This window comes from Mesoplodon bidens (genome assembly GCF_964165515.1).
Source record: "Mesoplodon bidens genome assembly, chromosome: 4".
Lineage (NCBI taxonomy): Eukaryota > Metazoa > Chordata > Mammalia > Artiodactyla > Ziphiidae > Mesoplodon > Mesoplodon bidens.
In genome coordinates, this window is record NC_138160.1 from 95,845,594 (window position 1) to 95,860,376 (window position 14,783).

The 14,783-nt window shown below is 37.2% G+C and overlaps 2 protein-coding genes across 3 annotated transcripts in view; both read right to left on the reverse strand.

Moving 5' to 3' along the window:
- Positions 1–4,425, reverse strand: part of PGGT1B (protein geranylgeranyltransferase type I subunit beta) — a 58,616-nt gene extending 54,191 nt beyond the window's left edge. For both annotated transcript variants that reach the window (XM_081231104.1, XM_081231105.1), the window contains exon 1: positions 4,266–4,425. In XM_081231104.1, coding sequence (XP_081087230.1) covers positions 4,266–4,405 — 140 coding nt within the window. In that variant the 5' untranslated portion in view covers positions 4,406–4,425. The remainder of the gene's footprint in view (positions 1–4,265) is intronic.
- Positions 4,426–7,551: 3,126 nt separating this feature from the next.
- CCDC112 (coiled-coil domain containing 112) overlaps positions 7,552–14,783 on the reverse strand; it is a 30,464-nt gene continuing 23,232 nt past the window's right edge. Inside the window, exons 6-10 of the mRNA XM_081232960.1 lie at positions 14,377–14,767; positions 10,604–11,017; positions 9,054–9,149; positions 8,228–8,346; positions 7,552–8,015 (exon numbers count right to left, since the gene is read on the reverse strand). Coding sequence (XP_081089086.1) covers positions 7,985–8,015; positions 8,228–8,346; positions 9,054–9,149; positions 10,604–11,017; positions 14,377–14,767 — 1,051 coding nt within the window. The 3' untranslated portion in view covers positions 7,552–7,984. The remainder of the gene's footprint in view (positions 8,016–8,227; positions 8,347–9,053; positions 9,150–10,603; positions 11,018–14,376; positions 14,768–14,783) is intronic.

A 14,783-nucleotide genomic window follows, 5' to 3' on the forward strand; every position in this document is an offset into this window, starting at 1 on the left:
ACTTCTTTGGAGAGCATCTGCCTGTTTTCTTCCTTTCTTCTTTTCCCTAGAATTGAACTCTGAAAAACTGAACTAAGCCATGTCTTCCTGCCCCTTCTCCTCCTCTGAACAGTACATATAAAAAGTTTATCTTACTTGGATGAACAAGTAACATCCCTACCACCGCCCCGCTGCCCCCCCGCCCACAATCAAGTTGCTTCACCAATAGATCAATTTGCAGGTAAACTAAATGATGTTTCTAAGCGCTACTACAGATAACATCCTCTTCCTTTCTAAATCTGCTCCTTTTGCCTCTTGTTCTCTAGACCAGTTGCTAGTTCCAACCCTAGAATTCTGGGACTCCTCCTTCTTTCTCCATCCCCTCCTTTCTCTCCCTAATTTTGCTGTCCCAGCACTTGACTCCTGGACTATTGCAACAGCTTCCTAATTGGTGCCCCTGGTTCTGGTTTTGTCCCACTTGATACAATAACCATTCTCAAATCCAATGATCACTCTAAAATGCATATCTAACCAGGAAGATCCACTGCTTGGCAACTGCCCGTCACTTACATGATATCAAATTCCCAGGTTCTTGACATGGCAAACAAAGCCTATGTCTACCTCTCCATACTAAATTCCTACCACACCTGCCTTACATCTTGAACCACTACCAGAGAACTGACTGGTGTTTCCCTGCTCAACACTCACTTATCTATCTTTATTGTCTTTATTTATTGTCCTTTTGCCTATATTCCACCCACCCACACAAAAACTCAACACATTCTTTAATATTTAGCTCCAGGGTTACTTCTTCCAGGAAGCCTCAGACTCCTCCTCGAGTCTCTCTTCAGGTTGATTACATAGGTGCTTCCGGAATGCCCTGTGAATATCACAATCACGGTGCAAACAAAATCAAAGTGGGCCAGGGAATCAGCAGCGTCAGCCTCACCTGGGAGCCTGCCACAACTGCAGCATCTCAGACCCCACCCAGACCTACGTAATGAGAACCTGCATTTTAACAAGATCCCCAGGTGATTCATATGCACATTAGAGCTGGGAAGCACTGTTGTATTAAATAATCTGTTTGTACTTTTGTTTCTCCTATTAGGCAAACCATCTCAAACTTTAGTGTGCATCAGAACTACCTGGGATGCTTATTATGAAGCTAGACTCCCAGGCCCATACAGAAAGTCCAATGCAGTAGATCTGGGGAGGGGCTCAGGTACGTGTATTTTTATAAGTACTCTGTTATGACTGATTAAAAGCCTCCCTCACCAACACACTTTGAGAGACACACTGCCAGACTGTGATATACTTCAGATAAGGGAGAGAACAAAAGGACAGAGAAGTTGATGGCTGGTAGGCAGTTAAGTGGTTACAACACAGGATACAGAGGGGATATGGAGGAAACCAGAATAGAAAGATTGTGAATGTCTTGGGGGGGGGGAAATCATCTAAACCCTTCCTCTAGAAGAGCTGTGTCTGTAAAAATAACATAAAAGAAAATGGTCAATATTTTGCTCCTCAATTTAAAAAGGCCTACTCTAATGCCCACTGCTCAAACACAAATGACAACAATATCACATAACCAAAAAGCTCTCTAAACCACTCATGAAAAGAAACCTGTTAATTGACAAAGCTCACAATCCAAGGTCTATATTCACTTGAGTTAACTAGTAACCATCACTTTTCAGAATATAAAAGAAAAACCTTGAGTGAATCAACAAACAGTATACCTTATAATTTTCATAAAGCCACTGCTATTAGAAAAATTAAAATTATTCTATTGATCGGGCTAAAAGAAGCAGGGAAATAGAATAATTTTGTCAAAATGGTGGGTCAGAAAATAAGGGTCTAAATGTCTAGTTCAATATTAGCCTTCCTAGGAGTCAGCTGTTTCACATCTATCAGTAAAAAGAAATGAACACAGGAAAACCTGAATCATTGCTTTATACCTACCCCCATACCCAGATACATGGTAGCCCCTCAATAAATGCTTGTGGCATTGAACTATAATACTAGCTAAGAATTATGACTTAGTTAATACATTGTTTTATCTTAAAACTCTGCTATTAGTAAAAATTTCGTGACCAGTCACCTTTGCTTAAAAAGTTGGAGCTTCTTCACAAGCATCTTAAAGTCAATTATGAATCACATACACCACAAAAGGACTTAATGCTGAACTAAGGAAAGGAAAGAATGTGAATCAGGAAAGAGAAAAATTGAAAAACTTAAAAAAAAATCACCACAAAAAACAGTATGTGCATATTATCTTAAATGTGGTTATGAATTGAGCCATTAAAAAAAACCAAAATGATAAAACATACTTAAGTGACAAACATGAGGCATAAAAAGGATATCATTAATATCTCTTAACTAGTGCACTGTGATATAACATATCTATTACCTAATATACAATGCCTGGTGTAAATCCTAAGATCATACTAAGTTATTAAATCTATCGTTAAGTTAGTTGTTTAATCAGACAATTTATGCTGTGGGCAGGATTACAGTTTACTGCCAACATGCGTTAGTCTGTATGATTTTGTCCTTGATGAATTTTATATAGACCAAACACACTAGCATTTTGAAAATGCAACCACAGACCTGTGATAGATACAAGCAAAGTTCAACTGTTTAACAGTCAAAATAGGATGGGTGTTTTTTTAATTCAAATGCTTTAAATTCACATAAAATTAATCCTCATAAAATATAAATGTGATTTATCAATGTATTTCTGAACATCCCATATCATTACAATCAATGACTGGTATACTAAAACATACTATTTTCTCTTGGAAATGTTCATTTAGATCGAGGTATGGGCCCTGCTAGTCAATCAATATACATGGATGGAGAAAGGAATATAAATGATGCTTCACTCTTTCTTTAGCAAAAATCCGTTCATCCTTCAGGGCTCAGCTCGGAATAGTTATTCAACAAATATGTACTTATTGCCTTCTCTTATGCCAGATATTAGTCAAGGTTCTAGTGCAATGCTGTCCAGTAGGACTTTTTGAGATGACGTAAATGTTGAGATAGAAACAAAAGCCACAGGCCAATGTGGTGACCGAGCACTTGAAAAGTGGTATCTACTGAAAACAGAGGAAGTGAATTTTTAATCTGATTTAATTTTAATTAATTCAAATTTAAATATCCAAATGTGGCTACCAAATTGGACAGGGCAGCCCTGGTATTACAGAGGTAAACAAGAAAGACAAAAATCCTGCCTTCATGAAGTCTACAACCCTGTGTGAAAGAAGGGTATCATCAATATATAATTTCAGGTGGTGACTGGAAGTAGTCTCCTTTGGAAAGGGTGATTAGGAAAGGTCTCTCTAAGGAAATCCGGGTTAGGAACCTGCCCTATTGAAACTGCCTGTACGTCTTGTTCAGCTGTCCTCCAGCACCTACCATAATAAATATTTCTTGACCAAGTATGCGAAAGTAATCTATAAAACTTCCAAAACTGAAATGTTCAAAATACACCACAGACTCAGTTACGAAAATACGGAAAAGATCAGAGCAAAACCAATTGGCTCTCTCTTCCAAGACAGTCCCATGAAGCTTTGGAGCCTCACTTCAAAACACAACAGTGCAAAGCAAAGATCGCCGCCTCCTTTCGTTATTCTCATCCCCAGACGTTTACTCTGAATGACTAATTCAGTTTCTTAGCATCTGCCAGATCACAGTCCTCAGACCACCCCAACTCACAATGCTATTGCAAATAAACTTTAACAGGCTGCTTCCAGCAACACTGCACCTCTTTCGCCAATCCTATCATTAGATTTACGATTCCTGGAAAGTTCTTATCTACGCAAACCTTAGAGGCTCCCTACCGCTCCTATACACTGAACACCATACAGGCATTCAATTAAGAATTAATGACTTTATGGACGAAAGGGAAGCACTAGAGAGGCAATTTAGGTAAAATACGATGACAAACCCTTTGTCTTTTTCTGTTTATACTCAAAAGCGAGGCCAAGGGAATCACAGGTTCGGAGCAGGGGTAAAAAGGAAGCTCAAAGTTGAGACGAAAAAATGGTTGAGAAGTGAAAAGGGCGGAACCTGTAGATTCCAAAAGCCCTTGACTTACAGCTCGCCCCAGCCCTCTCGCCGTAGCTCGCGGGAGCGAGGGTGATTGCAGCCCGGCCCGGGAGGGGAAGCAGTGCTGGGTGGGCGGTGGCGCAGCCCTCAGCGGGCGCCCACTTAGACACCAGGCTCCGCAGCACCTTTCCGGGGGGCCGGGCCCTGTGTCGGCCTCGCTGACTGTGGCCACCAGTTACCTGCTGGTCTCGAGCGAAGAGTAGCGCTCCGGCAAGACCTGGAGGCAGCGCTGGAAGAACCGCACGTGCCGGTCCCGTAGGAAATCCAGCCGCTCTCCCTCTCCACTCCCCGCCGGCCGTTCATCCTCCGTGGCCGCCATGCTGCTACGGAAACGACGTCCGCCGCGACCCGGAAGCAGTTGGCTCGCGGCGCGAAGAAAACCCAAGGGGCAACACCTGGGGGTCGGGTGGGGCGGAGGCGTGCGCCCTCCGCTTCCCACTTCGGTGATTGAAGCTACACGCTGTCAACGGAAGGCCTTTCGCGGCGCTTTCTCCCTCATATTTCTCCGTAGGTAGCGCACGACCCCGCCTTTTCTACTCTAAGCTCCAAAGGTTTGGAAACACCTCGCAAGCCTTGTAAAATTCAGCCCACAAATCCACAAATCCACAAATCCTTCCAGAACTTTTATCTTGGATATTTGGAAGTGCAAGGTCAGTAGCTTCAAGTTCGCTTTGAGAAACGTAAGGCCCTAAAGAACATGAAGATGGTACATATGAAAACAGAGATGGGCCAGTATAAATTTGCCAACAGACTCATTTTTGGAAGGCCACAGTTTTAAGCTGAATGGATGGAGAAACTCAATCTACCAATCAAATTATTTGGTTATGGGGATAACCAAATGCTTATTAAATAATTATCGATGTTACAAAAGTTCAGAGACGTTCCTAGTCCTATAGAATACCAGGAATTGGCGCGCACGCACACACACACACTCCCTGTTCACTCGCATGCGAGGGTTTGTATCATTTGCTTTCACGGGACAAAGATTTTACTCCTTGAGTCAATGTGTCATCCGGCATCAATGTTGGATCAATTTGCAACGGAAAATAAGCGCAACGTGTTCTCTACACATATGCTAAAAAAATGAAATAACATAGGCTTCTAGCTTTTTTTTTTCTTCTTCAAAAAGAGGGATTTAAGTTGCTTCAACCATATATTCTTCCCTTTAGAAGTTTACGATTCAGTCTTGGGGGAAAAAAATCCACGCAAGGATCAGGCCTGAACTTGGTTTTTATAATCGACTAATAGAAGTTTGGGCATAATTTCAATTGTTAGCTTTCTCAGAAAATGTATTTCTTAAAAAACATACCATGTGGGCTGGAGTTATCCTAACTCACCAATCCAAAGCAACTTGCATAATGTTAGGTACTAGTAACTAATTATTCACAGGTACTCCTGCATGTCTTTAACAAATATTGCATTAACAACTGCCAGGTAGGGGCAGAGGGCTGTCCTTGGTGCTTCCCTACAAATACAGAGACCAACAGTCCTTGCCCTTTAGGTATGCCCAGTTTAGAGGAGTTTTCACTCCATTATTACAATGAAGATCTTTCTCTCTCACTTACACATATACACCACAAAATGTCTGAAGATGTTCAAAGTGAAATTACATCACACACATATAACTTACTAGAATCAATTATGCACATTCTATATAAGCTCAGAAAGACAATCCTATTCAACCTGGCCCTTAAAGGGGAGCCAATATTCCATCTGATTCTCAGCCCAAGAACCACTAATCTGATCCAAATCTGGAGGAAAATACTTCTATAGTGGACTCATTGAGAGCTAATATACCTCCTAGGTAAGCAATCACCCACCTTTTCATGGGTGATTCTGACCATACAAGATTTTTGACATACATGTGACAGAATCTAACCCCCTACATAAAATGTCACTCTACATTATTAGTTAAGTTTTATATATATATATATGTATAAATAGCACAGTTCTTCAAAGTATAGGAATGATAGAGTATAAAATTGAATACTATTTATCCATTAAATGATAATGTTTGAACTATACAGAAACATAGAAAAATATGTGATGTAATGTTAAGTGATTACAGTGTAATATCTAAAATGTATTCTAAGACTACCTATTTAAAATAGGTGTATTTTTGGAAGAAATTACCTTAGGGTAGTGGAATTATGGGTGCTTTATAACATTTTTCCTTTAGTGTTTTTTTCTAAATTTCTTATTAATATACTTTTTAATCTGGTATAAGAAATGTTTATTTGACATCTCTTCTATGAGCCTGTAACTGAAGACATTATTAATTATGTTTATTCTACATCCTTTATACAAAGGATCCATATGATAAATTCCTCATTTATTTTATCAATAGATTCAGTTAGAAGGACTAGTTTCTTCAAAATACTTCCATACTTACTTTTATTAAAAAAAACAAAACAAAAAATAAAACAAAAAGCTATAAGAACCATATCACCCAGTAAGCTTACCTTAGATGCAGGAAACTAAAAGCTGTATTTGTGTACAACAAAAAGCAACACGTTAGAAAGTAATGTATAAGAAACCTTTACTTTTCTGTATCTTGTTGCTGTTCAATTCTGTTTTTAAATTCCCTTGTCCTGTTCTTGTTTTATTTCTAAACTGCCTCAAATCATTTTAAAAAGTTAAGGAGAACAAGTACAATAAATAAAATGGGCATTCCTGATTAAGGATGTTTTATATTAATTCTCTCATTTTGCACCAATAATTGTATAATCAGAATTCAGTTTCCAAAATTTGGAGGCCATCTACTTTGAATATTAACTTTGAAATATGAAAAGGTTTTGACTACTACTCATAGAAAATTTCTGAGTCATTTGACCTAAATGTATCAAATTACAATTAAAGATACTCTAATATAAAAGTTATAAGAAATGAGTTTCTATATTTATTATGTATATGATGCCTTTCCTATAAGATGGGAACTAATTACAGTTAGGAACTAGGATTTTTTTAATATGAAAAGTTTAGTCAAATTAAGTTAAATTGTGTTTTCATTTACAAAAGTTTGGAAATTTTAAAATTAACTCTTTTGACCAAATATATTAGTCTAGCAATTTTAAAACATTTTAAATACCGCTAAGAGAAATCATAGTATTTTAAAGCCAGCTTATTTCAGATGATGTTTCAAAACAGAAGATTTTCATATTTTGAGGCAAACAAAGCAGAAAAGAAAACTGCATCAGCCAAGAAGATGTGAAAGACACAAGATTTTATAAATGTGTGGAGTCCAGAAAGGCTGAAAGGAGATTTGGAATAGCTAAAGGAAACCAAAAAGATTAAATATCAATAATACAAATCATAGAGTATATATGAGATGAGAGGCATATTTTTAAAATAAATATTCTCTATATAAAACAAAGCATGCTTCAAACAAATACAAAATATTTGGTACACAAAAATGTAGTAACTGACAAATTACCAATTTGTTAAACTTAGAAAAAGTACCAACTTATTTCATAACTCAAAAAAAAAACTTTACATTTTTGTTACTCAGGCTAATTTAGCTCCAAGTTATAAATCTTACAATTTTGGTTTAAAAATGTTACTCTATGATTGTCTCAATTTATTTTGCTATGCCGTGACAAAAACAAAGTATCTTTCAAATGTTCTAAGTAGTTAAATGAAATACTGTTTCTAACATAGACTTATTCAAGGAACTTTTACATCAATAATAGGCCAACTTGTACATTAATTACCTTCTTAGTATAAACAGGAAATACTAATGACAATGCCTCATGGGACTTAATACCTGCCAATTCACATGCAACACAATAATCAACCTGACTAGGCTAGTAATATTTCAAGAATAGTCACTCTCTCCTATAACAGAATATGCTAACATTCTCATCAACTGAATGCCAATTTCATTATCCCATATTCTTTTCTAAACTCCTTGTCTCCAGGTTGGAATAGCCCTAAGGAGAAGAAGAAAAGAGCAATTACAAATATATAGGATATTTTTTTAAAGTCCTGATTAAATGTTAACTTTTAAAAAGTATATAGATTTTTTTATCAACTTTTTATTATAAAATACAATATACATACATAAACTGCATAAAATATATACAATTTATATGCAGTTTATTAAATTATTATGGAGTGAACACCCATTCTAACTCCTTTTTACCTATGTGGGATATGTAGAAGTGGCCCAGAGCCTGTTGGTCCTATCTTTTTGGTGCGTTCTTCCCAACCTTTGGTAGGTTTGTAAAGTCTAGAGGGATCTCTACTAATGTTGTTTTCAACCTGTAATCAGAAGTAAAATGAGTGCCAGTTAATTTATATGAACTATTAAGTTTGTACTTGTAAGATCCTTAGTAACAGACAGCAGTTTTAAGGAAAATACTTGATATTCGCTAGACAGAAATAAAACCGTTTCAGTAAACTTATAATTGTGCTCATATAGCTAAAATAAAATTTGGACCATATCAATCTATTAATAAAGTGTTAATTTAGGTTTTTTTCTAGTTCAATTATTTTATTCTACTTCCACTATTGTATTTTTTTCTATTTCTATCGTGAAGGAAATGTAATGCAGCAAAGTATGATAGTGATATAGCCAGACAATAAATTTAAGATAAATAAACACCAGTAAGTCCTTTGTTTTATCCATGAGAGTCACCAGTATCTTTATCACCAATGAAATTAAACAATGCTCATAGCTGCTATAGGTCTAAAATATAGGCTAATATTGGAAGAATGAAGAAAAGAATGAAGAGTAGGAAGAGAGAAGGAATTTAGGGTAAAAGAAAATGAGGTGCTTATAATGTGAAATGGTAGAATTCAAACAACAGCTGCTTAAGTTGTACCAAGTTATTTTTTGTAATATGTAAATAAATAAGTGTGAAATAAAGGAGATGGATAAAAAGAAAATGGATTTTATGTTTGTATCCTTACAAATAAATGAATTAGGATAATAACAATGAAAATAAATTAATCTCAGTACTGAGTACCTTTTCTTTTAATTTTGCCAGTTTTCTTTGTTTTTCTGCCTTTTCATCTTCCTTTGATTGTCTATCTAGAATTTTCAGTTCAAGTTTATGTAAATCCTAAAAGACAAAAAAGATAACAACAAAAAAGATAACATTAAGAAATTAAAATTAGCTAATTTGTTTCAAAGTTTATTAAAGTAAACTTTAATAAAGTTTAAAGTAAAATTAAATTACCTTAAGTAGCAATATTCCTTTAATATCAACTTTTTCCAAAAAAAGCTAAGAGCTTTATTTTCTGAATATAAATGTAATACATGCACATCCTTTCTGAATCACCTTCTTGTAGGTGTTTCTTGTTTTATTTTATGGCTCAGTCTAAAACTTCCTTTCTTTTAATGGGTGAGTTAGCCTATTTTCACTTATCAATACAGATATGTCTGGTTTTAGACCTCTCATATATTTTCTGTATAACAGGTTTTCTTTTTTTTCCTAAGCCTTTAATTATGTGACCTGCTTGCCTTTTTGGGGAGTGGATCTTTTGTTACTTAGGGAGATTTTTTATATATGAACCAAAAGAAATCCCACCAGTAATGTGTTTTTTTCTATTATTTTTCTTTGTATTTCCCTTATTTTTTGCTTTATGAGTGTTGTTCCTATGTATTCTGATGCATGTAACAATTCATAACACTTACCTCTCATTTGTACTCTTTTTCATTTTAAAGTACCCTTCCTTGTCTTTTTTAATACATTTGGACTGAATTCCACCCTGTCTGATAATAAGATTGCAACTTCTTTCTTTGATTAGGATTTTTCTTATATACATTTGTTTAAAATCACCTATAATCCTACCTCTCAGCAATAACCTTGATTCCTTTAAGTATATGTTGAGTATCTATAATGTGCTAGACCCTAGGGTAAAGGATGAACAAAAAGGGCAAAACCTCTGCCTTCATGGAGCTTACATTATGGTAGGGAGATGGACAGTGAACTAGTAAGCAAATCACCTATGGGGAAAAGCCAGCCAGTTTGGCAGAGAAAACAAGACATTCATGGCCTGGCCTGTGGCTACCTTTCCAGCCTTGTCTCCTGCTGGTTCCCATCTCCCAGTTGATGCCCTAAAAATACTGAAGTGTTTACAGTTTCCTTCACAAACTACTCTGTTACACTCCTCCAAGCTGCCCATTCATGTTCACTCTACTAAGAAAGATCTCCCCTTTCCTTCCCCTTTCTTCTCTTCCAAGACTCAACTCAAGTATCACCTTCTGTCTCACACTCACAGTTATGGGAAGCTTTCCTCCTTGCACATCCACCTCCGAAAGTTCTCTGTCCACACCTCAATCACCACACTATTTACCATATTATACTGAAGTCCTCTATTTGCACACCGGTCTTTCCCAGTAGACTATAATCTACAAGAAAGCAGGGAGTGTGGCCCACTTATTTTGGTGTACTAATGCTAGGTCCAGGCCAGATATATAAGAAGGATTCAATTAATTTTTGCTGAACTGAACCTGGAAGTAATACCTTCATGTGTATCACTGAAAAATTATTTAGGAAATGTATTTACTCACTCTTTCTTGAAACCTGGAAATTTCATCAGCAGCGGTTTTTCTTTTTTCTGCCTTTTCTGTCTTTTCCCTAATCTCCTTTTCAAGTCTCAAAAATTCTTCCTGTTCTTTCTTCTGCTGGGTATAAGTTTCTAGCAGCAATTTTACTTTACATTGGCGCTGACGTTCTTTCTGCTGCTTTTTCTCCTTCTCTTCCTCTTCTTTTAACTGGGAAGCATATTTCATTGACATTTCTATACTTTTCTGTTTTTTCCAAGCTTCAACTGCCAATTTCTGCTTCTTTCTTTGTTCTTCTTTTTGCTTTTGATTATCTTCCTGTTTATTATGAAAAAGCATTGGTATGTTCTCCGCTTTTTCCTTTAACTTGAAAATTTCCTCCTTTTTTTGCTGCTTTTTGGTTTTCCAATTCTGAATAGACTAAATGGTTAAAACATAGCAAGAAAAAATATTTTTAATAGCCAAAAGCATTTTATTTTTTATTTTATTTTTTTATTTGGCCACACTGCGCAGCATGCGGGATCTTAGTTCCCCAACCAGTGATCGAACCTGGGCCCCGGCAGTGAAAGAGCTGAGTCCTAACCACTGGACTGCCAGAAAATTCCCACCAAAAACATTTTAAAATACAACCTCAAATCCATCTTTCTTCCTAGAATAATGATGCAGGATGCTAGCTGCTTAGTTTTTAAAAGTGTTTTTTTAAACCAATGCAGGTTTTTTCTATTTGTTTGTAAAAAGTTTAATGTATCTTTTAAAACACTGAATAATGGCTATTCCATCAGCCTTTCTCTTCCTCTTTTAATCCCCAGGTACACAAGGACAACACCTCATGAAGTATCCTCCTCCCCTTTACCTCCTTCATTTGTGTTCAGGGGAAACATCCCTTTCCTCTGATCCTTTCACTTCTGCTTCCAAATCCTCTTTCAGGCTTAGAATCCTTTCTGAGTGACCTATCTCTGGTCAAATATCAGAAGAGGAATTAAAAGTGGGGTAGTTGAGAGTATGTGCTCTGAAGCCAGGTATTTGGGACCAAATCCTGGTTTTGCCATTTACTAGGTGTAACCTGGGACGAGTCACTAAATGCCTCTGTCCTCCTTTTGCTCATCTGTAAGTGGTAGGCAGCACTTCTCAAACAGGGTTGTTGTGAAGTTTAAATGAGTAAATGCCTGGCACATAGTGCTTCATAAGTGTAAAAAAAAAAAAAAAAAGTAAAAAGTAAAATAGCTTCAGATCTTTATATATGCGTATGTAAAGATTATTTAAAATTCTAGCAGCCTGGGCTTCCCTGGTGGCGCAGTGGTTGAGAGTCCGCCTGCCGATGCAGGGGACACGGGTTCGTGCCCCGGTCTGGGAAGATCCCACATGCCGCAGAGCGGCTAGGCCCGTGAGCCATGGCTGCTGAGCCTGCGCATCCGGAGCCTGTGCTCTGCAAGGGGAGAGGCCACAACAGTGAGAGGCCCGCCTACCGCAAAAAAAAAAAAAAAAAAAAAAAAAATTCTAGCAGCCTTCTCTATGCCATAAAGGAAACATCCACTGAATTACTTTCCCCTCAAGTTGGGAAATCATTTCCTCATCTTTCCTTATGGTATATCATTCATTTTCATTAAATAAATCCTTATGCTATGTGTACTATATGCAAGACAATGTGACAGGAACCATAGATGATTAAAACAATACCAAATGCCATCTAGTATAGTGCTACTCAAAGTACTGGTCCACTACAATATCAGGAATTCATGCCAGAATGTAAATCAGTGTACTGCTTCCTCAATGAGAAAGTTTTCTATGAAAAAACAGCCACCTGAACTAAATAGTGTGCTTACTGGGTAGCTGATTCTCATGCAATCATGATAACTTATTGAAGACCAGAATAGTTTGCAAACTAACATCCAGTCCATGCACCAAGTTTGAGCAGCATTGCTTGAGGTGAGATATGTACATAAATACTAGAATACAGAATGTGCCATCACACATCACACAAGACGTATAAACAAGTACTAGTGAAATTCTGAGCGGACTATTTATGTTTGAGTGAGCAGAAAGGAAGCAGCATCTGATCTGGGCAGATTTGAGTAGGTTGATAGTGGAAGGGGGAAGAAAGAAGGAGGTTCCAAAAAGTGAGAACAAGATAAGCAAGGGTAGTTGGGCCAGAAAGTTCATGGAATGTCTGAAAATAAGTATGTTCATTTAGGCAAAACACAGGATATATTAAAGGAAGTGGGAGATAAAAATGGTAAATTTCCTACTCAACATTTTAAACTCAACAGATTTGAAACTGCATTCCTGATGCTGTACCCCCAAACTTCCCTCTTCTCTTCCACCATGTTCTACTTCAGTAAATGAGACCTCCACTTTCACAGCCCCTCTTACCTCACCCCTACATCCAATCAATCATCAGATATCAGGAAACAGAGTGACTGGGAATAAGAAGAGAAAGCCGGAATCCAGGTGGTTTACCTTCATTACAAGAAGCAGTATGTCTGTTCCTTTTCCCTAGAGAGGTGGTTCTCAAACTTTAGCTTGTTAACAGAGTAACCTAGAGTACTTGTTTAAACACAGATTTTGGGGCCCCGCCCCCAGAGTTGAAATTAGGTCTGGGGTTGGGGCCTGCTAAATTCTAACAAGTTCCCAGGTGATGCTGACTTTGCTGGTCCACAGACCACTTTGCTGGCCTGTGGACCTCAAGTTTTCAGTATCGTGGAGAAAAAAATCCCAAATAATTCTTAATTGCTCGTTATTTTGAGTTTTTAAAAATGACTTATGTTTCCAAGTTTTTCTTAAAGTTTCAAGTCTCAACCTTACGAACATTCAAATTATTTTGGACAGAAACAACTGCAACAACAAATGCCAGCTATTTCTTCTAAAACTTTAGACTACACGTGCAATCAAATATTTCTTTAATGCTCCTTAGGTATGTTGTTTGTTGAACTGCCATACCTTTCTTGTTAAACCAATCGAGTTAAAGTTTATCTAGCTGAAGTCTACAAAAAAGTGACTCAGACTTAGACTATCTAAACCCATGGTTCTTGACCAGGGGCAATTTTTACCCTCCAGGGGACATCTGGTAATATCTGGAAATATTTTTGATAATCACAATTCAGGGGATGCTACCAGCATCTAATGGGTGGAGGTCAAGGATGCTGCTAACCATCCTACGATGCACAGGAGAGCCCCCAGAGCAAAGAATTATCCAGCCCAAATGGTCAACCATGCCAATGTTGAGAAATCCTGATCTAAACCAGAGCCAGAATAATATTTTTGTGAAAATGGAACTTTTTAGGTATTTGCTGCAATTAAGAGTTACCCTTTTACTCTGGAGTTGCCAAAATTTTGAGTCTTTTAAAATAAATAATGAGGCTGAAGTGCCAAAACTAAAAGAAACTTTTGAGTCAAAGAGTTTTCTTTCTACTGCCTCTTTATTTTCTGTTGAAAATAATGTGGCCTTTGCTGGTAAGATGACTTTTATCAAAAGCCCGGGTAAATCTGCATTTCCCACACTTCTAGTGGACACAGAGGGTGTTGCCCACTGTCAGACTTTTTCTGACCCACTGTATTATTTACTGGAGTAGATATGCTGGATGTTGAGGATGTCCAACTATAGTTCCACTAAAACGACTTCACTTCTCAATGCCTCAGTTTCACCCTCTATAAGATGGGGGGAAAAACTGTAACATACCTCATGGGGTTGTTGTAAAGTTAATAATACATGTTAAAGAGTTTAGCACAGTCCTAGAACACAAAAATATACAACAAATAATAGCTATTATAATTGTTATTACCTCTTTTTTCCTTTCTTCTAGGGCCAGAAATTTTTGATACCATTTCTCATGCTGTTGAACTTCATCCTGTGTTCTTCCAGGAAGGTGTTCAAGAACTTCTCCCATAAATGCTGGCTTCCCTTTATGCTTGTTTCTCACCTTTACAAAGTTCTGGTGATCATAATCATCCCAGCCCCCTTGTCGCCCTCCTGCTTGCTGAAGGAATTTTTCAAACTCTACCACTTCTTCTGGAAGAGTACTTGGTGTTACTTTGTCTACAGGAACTTTGCTCAACATTGCTCTGAAAGCTTTCTCTGTTTCTGAATTATCCAAAGCCCATGTGTCAATTTTTCTTGATATGGCACACAACTCATTATTAGTTGTTTTCTCTTCTTTAATAAGCTCTTCATAGCTAAAATTTAAAAAAT